This window comes from Pundamilia nyererei, unplaced genomic scaffold (assembly GCF_000239375.1).
Source record: "Pundamilia nyererei isolate P.nyererei 1_Seehausen unplaced genomic scaffold, PunNye1.0 scaffold00001, whole genome shotgun sequence".
In the NCBI taxonomy this organism is placed as follows: domain Eukaryota; kingdom Metazoa; phylum Chordata; class Actinopteri; order Cichliformes; family Cichlidae; genus Pundamilia; species Pundamilia nyererei.
In genome coordinates, this window is record NW_005187402.1 from 3,143,611 (window position 1) to 3,150,091 (window position 6,481).

General features: G+C 41.4%; 1 protein-coding gene across 1 annotated transcript in view; it reads left to right on the forward strand.

Moving 5' to 3' along the window:
* Positions 1-6,481, forward strand: part of LOC102211898 (mitogen-activated protein kinase kinase kinase kinase 4) — a 61,645-nt gene that overhangs the window by 20,164 nt on the left and 35,000 nt on the right. The window contains exons 3-8 of the mRNA XM_013908843.1: positions 801-857; positions 3,381-3,506; positions 3,641-3,751; positions 4,848-4,938; positions 5,131-5,261; positions 6,030-6,036. Coding sequence (XP_013764297.1) covers positions 801-857; positions 3,381-3,506; positions 3,641-3,751; positions 4,848-4,938; positions 5,131-5,261; positions 6,030-6,036 — 523 coding nt within the window. The remainder of the gene's footprint in view (positions 1-800; positions 858-3,380; positions 3,507-3,640; positions 3,752-4,847; positions 4,939-5,130; positions 5,262-6,029; positions 6,037-6,481) is intronic.

The window sequence follows — 6,481 nt, forward strand, 5'->3', positions numbered from 1 at the left end:
ACTCATTTGCCTAATAATTCTGCACTCCCTGTATAGCTACGGGACCAATTGTTCATATCAACAATATTTCTTTGGAAATGGCCGCGAGCGTTTCTAAGAATTGGCTGCTGAGGGGGAAACAGATGAATAGGCAGATATTTGTTACTTTTAAACTTGCCCCTCATTTCAGTGTCTGTGTTTGTCTGACTTTGTCTCTCTGTATGAATCCTGACTGCTGACTGATTGAATAATGGCGAGTTTGTCATGTCTGGTGGTCTGTTTCAGACACATACACTATACACTCCCACAGAACTGTCATACATCACAGCTTAAAGGCTTATAGAGTAGCTACTCTAGTATCTTGTCAGCTTTCTGAGTCATGACATGGTTTTCAATTTTCCCTTTTTCACCTGACTGCACTTTACAGCTCTGCTCCTCCATCCTGTCTCTCGCGCTCTCTCTCTCGTGTCATGTCCTGTTCTTTTTGTCTGCGTCTTTCTAGAGAAAATGAAATTAGGTGGACTTGCTCGAGTCCATGAATGTTGAGAATTATATCACAGTCCAAGTATTCACTCAGAAAAGTTACAGGGAGAGCGGGAACACTTTGTGAGCGTTCATCTGTTTACAGACTCCAGCGTGGGACAGTTGTTGTAGTCCTCGTCAAACATTTAGAGGCTAATCTTTTATATTACGATCCAGTTGCTGCCTGTCTTTCCAAGATGCACAGCTGCACTTGTGATTTAAGAAATTTGAACTGGTGCAGAATATTTAACAGAATCTCTACAGTGATCGTATCTCATTGTGTGTGTGTTTTCCAACAGGGCCGTCATGTCAAGACAGGTCAGCTGGCAGCTATCAAAGTCATGGAGGTCACAGAGGTAAGGGTTCATTACCTCACTATTCTCAGAGTGTACCTGTGTCATCATGTGTCGTGTTTGAGACAACGCTGTCTCCTGCTCAAAAATAATCCTTATTTATCTCTATTTTATTTCGACATCCTTTTTATGCTCCACCTGTTCTTTACCTGGAATGTCAACTTCTCAAATGCATCCTTTCATGTTCAAACAGCCTGAGCAACACCATAAACACCAAACACTATTTGTGCCATCGCATGAACTACCTGACGACAGTTTGATGGAGAAATGAGGGTAACTCTGCTAATGAGCCATTGAGAGCAGGCTGAAGCCTGACTGTTAGCTTGTACAAACATACTTACAGGAGTCTGCAGATGGATGGCAGACTGCGTTACACAGTATATAACTGACAGAACATCATAAGATGCGTAACGACCAAAGTGGAACGTTAGTGTAATTAAATTCAACACCACCGTGATAATCATCCTGTTAACATAAATCATACATGACAGCCTTTAATACATGACTCCTGTTTGAGGGTTTTGCATCGAGATGACCTGTTTTTCTTCAGCTCCTGGATTAAATTTACACATACTGTAGTGCAAGAGTTTCTTGCAACTTATTACACATACAGTTGAGTTTTCTCGGTACTAGGAATCGCTGAATATACAGCTGATAAAATAAGCATTGAACACGTGACCAATATAGTTCCAGATTATCACCAGATGTTGGCAACAACCCATCCAATCCATGTGTTCGATATTTACTTTAACCGCTATGGTTGTGCCCTCTAAAGAAAAACAATCCCTTGTACTATTATAGCATGATGTCCGGTAGACATGTAATATGCAGGATTGAAAGAAAAGACGAGACAGTTTGTGGTGGTGTATTTCTCTCCAGAGACCCTGCTCTCAGCCTACATCCTAGTCCTAAGTACCCATAGCAGTACGCGTTGTGTGAACGTATGGCTCTGTAATAACCTCCACACACTGTTTTTATGGTTTATGATGTCAACCACTGGCTTCTAGATTCCTCGCTTTGGAGTTTGCTCTTTAACTTCGTGGCCATCTTGATCTTAAGGTGTCAGGTAACAATAGGAGTGTAGGTTAGCCAGCTGCATTTCTAAACTGTGTGGGTATAACACACACAGTTCCCTACTTGGGGAGGCAAAGTACCAGACTAATGATCAGAATTTCACTAACCAGAGCTGTGAAAATGCTTCAAAAGGGCACCAATATAACAAATACAGTCAAGAGGTGAAGCCTAGCGAGCAGCTAGAGCTTTTTTTGTAAACAGCTTATGTTTGCTGTTAGAATGAGTGAGTTCCAATCTTAGCATTTAGCAAGGTACTGCTCCACAGACAGGCTTGCATGGCTTTGGATTTATGTCGGTGTGAAGTAAAATAAAATGTTAAAAGATCACTAAATCCAACACGCTCAGTCTTCTGTCTTGATAAAATCTTATCAAGAGGGAATATCTTTGGGTTTTGGTTTCTTGTTCAGTAATGCAGCCAAACTGGAGAGTTTAGCACAGACTTTGTCATTTTTCTCTGTTTCTTACATTTTATGTAGCAGATAATTACGTGATTAATGGAGAGAATAATCAGACAACTAGATGACGTGTTAAGAACTCGTTAGAGCCTCCCCCAGAAAAAGAAGTCAAATACAAATTATAGAGTGCCTGAATAAATTATATTACAGATTGTTCTGACATCTAAACGTCGTAGTTTCTTTGTGTGGATGTGACAGCAGGAAATGCTTGGCTATTATCTGCCTTCTTGCAGACACACGCACACGCACACGCACACACACACACACAACCTCGTCGTAGGCAGAAGCCTGTGTGTTTCAAACGGAAGTGAAAGTTCAAACTGTGCCTTGTCATTTTTCTCCCCTCCTGTGAAGATTTAAGGGAGGGCAGCGACTGTGAGAAGCTCTCTGTTGTTTCCACTTTCCTGATTAACAACCACAGCCAGCTTCTCCAGCTCTCCTCTTTTCTTCTGCTCTCGTTTCCAGATCCCGAGTAGATTTAGGAGTCCAGTGAATTGGAGAAGTCACAAGTCATTTCCAGGATTTATACTGGGAAAACAAAAAGTGCCGCACACAGTTTCCTCTGCTTTCTTTTTGTCCTCTGTCACGTAAAGTCGACCAACCCCAGTGGTTTTGTTGTGGGATGGGAGTAGTTGAGTTAAGGTCCAGTAGCTGGGTGAGAGATCATCTAAGGGTTATAAAACAGATTCAAGAGGCTATTTACCTGGATGTGTTTGTGATTTTACATTTGGAGCGACACTTTAAAACTTTAAATAAACAGGTCACATGTCCAAGGCAGAAGGGCCACTTTTATAAAAGCCTTGAAACCTTTTTGAACCCAACACAGAAGCATCACAGCGCCGTAACACCTGCTCTTCAGACAAACACCAGGCAGCGCCATTTTCAATCACCTGTGAACGGTCACATGACCATGACTAATAATGAAATTCCAGTTAACACATGGCAGTAATGTTTTTGTCACTTGTTTGATTCCTTATGTTTTTGTTCTTGTGTTTAGGAGGAAGAAGAGGAGATAAAGCTGGAGATCAACATGTTAAAAAGTTATTCCCACCATAGAAACATTGCTACTTATTACGGTGCCTTCATTAAGAAAGGCCCTGCTGGACAGGACCACCAACTCTGGGTTTGTAAACTCGTCACATTTGTTTGTTCTTCAGCACAAACTGTGGATTATCTTAGTTTTTATTAAACAACTGCTGTTCTTTTGGGTTACCTGTGTCAAACACCACATGTTTCTACTATTTATTTCCCATATAGTTAGTGATGGAGTACTGTGGCGCTGGCTCTGTGACAGACTTGGTGAAGAAAACCAAAGGAAACTGTTTGAAAGAAGACTGGATTGCTTACATCTGCCGGGAGGTGCTCAGGGTAAGATCAAGCACACAGCGTAAAAGCTTTTTTTTTACCTTTATAAGTGACCATTTTAAATAAGTATAGAAGATGTGAGCTTTCTGGGTAATGCAACGATGCTGTTTGTGTCAAACCCTCCATCGTCAGCTAACTCTGTGTGATCTAATAACACAAACAAACACTCAGCAGGGACCTCTCTCTGCCTGCGGTGCTGTTTTAGTGTTGGTTAAAAAAACCCAGGTAGTAACTTGTTTGTGGATGTAAGCGTGGTTCAGTGTCTGGTGTTGTAAAGAAACACGATGGCTGCTTTTAGTGATTCTTTGCCAAAACATCAAAGAGCAGCCAAACTGACACTGATACTTCCTCATGTTCAGGGATTTATTCTCTCGTATGTTTCCCACTGTGACTCGGGGGGGATTTCTTCTTTTAGTTATATACTTAAAAGGCCAGTTTAAAGCACATCTCTGTAAAATGTTATGGTTATCATTATGAGAGATCACGAGGTCCTGAGAAAGGCTCCGGGATGTTTGCTTCGCTTTCTGTGCTGGTGTTTGTGGCTCAGAGACATACACAGTAACATATCAGCTTATATCAGCCCCCGGTGTCCTTGATGTTGCCGTTATCTGCAACAAAAATGGAACGGAGCTCATTTTTTTTATTTTTTTGTTTTTGTAGTTGTAAAAAAACTTGAGAGACAAAGGGCTCTGGACTGTCGCCAGAGTTTTCTCCACTGCTGTCAGCCATGCTGTCTCCCCATTGTTTTAACATCACAACACACGCACGCACAAATACACACAGAAACCATGGTGAAGTCATTGTCTGAAATAAGACCTACTTCCTCTGTTTATTTAACCCACTTTGAAGAAGCGAGAATGCAAATACACACACTAAAACTGTGCTTGAGTTACTCGGCCACTCAGTAACTGCCTAAAGTAAGGATGTCTACTGATGGACTTGAAGCTAAAAGCTAAATCCTGCTCTCCGTTCAGTAATCCTTCAGACACGTGATCTAAATGCTCTCCGAGGGCAGCGTTTGCCCCTTCGTATTTATAGCGGCGGTCATCTGACCGTGTGTGCACGGGAGTGTTTATATGTATTCATATTTGTCTTCCAGGGCCTTTCCCATCTTCACTCCCACCATGTGATTCACCGAGACATTAAGGGACAAAATGTTTTGCTCACAGAGAACGCCGAAGTCAAACTGGGTATGACACACTGACACATGCGCTGTGGTTCCTCAAGCAGACGTAACCCCTGGGAGAACAACAGAACAATCACACAGTCATATTCAAACACATAAATCTCACGACCACAAAGACGCTTCTGAAAGTAGCAACAGTTGTGGCTGTTTTTCACACATGAAACCTTTATTTTTTTTAATTTTATTTTTTTTGCAGTTGACTTTGGCGTGTCAGCCCAGCTCGATAAGACGATCGGTCGGAGGAACACCTTCATCGGTACTCCTTATTGGATGGCCCCGGAGGTCATTGCCTGTGATGAGAACCCTGAGGCTACATATGACTACAGGGTACCTAATTTCAAAAACACAGCCTTGTTTCATTTTTGTTTTTTAAGTGAGAATTAAGGCAGTTCCCAGCTGCTTAAGGTGGTTTATTTGTTATCTAACATGGTGCAGACTATGCTGTGGATAAAGTGGAAGTGGCTATATTTTAATATTGAAGTTATTCAACCACACATACATGGAAATGACTGATAAAGATGAACTACTTTACACTTTTACAGTTTCAGTCATCTCACAGCTCATGAAATCCAGATGCAGGGAAAGCAGCATTTGTGTAACTGTGGTTGTTTTGTACTGTAATGCTGAGGCATTATGCTGAGTGTGGGTCACCAACCACAAGTCATATCTGTTGTGCCACACGCATGTGAGACACACAACCAAGATTCAAACATCTGCTCTTATTATTGCTTTTGCTTCGAGCTCAGTTTAGTTTCACTTGGTTTCCAGAACTCATTGCAGTGTTTCACTCTAGTTTTTATTAGTTTCAGTCTTAGTTACTAAAATGTTTTTGGATTTATCCATTTATGATTGAGGAAGTTCAAAATAGGTAATACAAAATAAACACAAAGCTTCCTGTTATGTAGACACTGCAGCCATGAAAACCCTCCTGAGTTGACAAATTTGACCAGCGTGACGAAGAGCAAGTCTGCAGACGTTTCCTGTGTGTTGTCTGTTTTAGTTATTTTTGAAAGTGCGCAATATTATTTTTTCTTCTTGTTTAGAAGTTTTAGATGTGAGTTTATGTTTCATCAACTCTATTACCTTTTACGTGAGGGTGTCAGTAAAGCACTTTAAGCTGTTTGTTGCTGTGTAAGGCAAAACTCACTTGGAGGTCACAGGTTTGCTTTGGTCCTGTTAGCTGAAACAACGTTGTGTTGACAGCCAGGATCAGTTTCTTCTTCAACATCGTTGAGGGGATAAAAAGTCCAGTCGTCGCCTTCAGTTTGACTGGCTGCTGAGGAACACGTGGTTCTGGATGTTATTGCTACTTCGCTGCCTTCCTCATGTTTTCCAGCTGACACTGTTGAACCATGTTAGTCTGCCATGGCTGTGTTTGGTCCTGACAGCCTGACACTTTTAATTATTGTTCTGAAACACAGAAAAAATCATTCTTAGTCAGACTTTATCTTGTGTTTTCATCTGTAATGTCTGTCACTAACCAACACGTGTCGATTCGCAATATTGAGCCAGTTCAACACATATCACCACACGCAAGAAGTTCATTG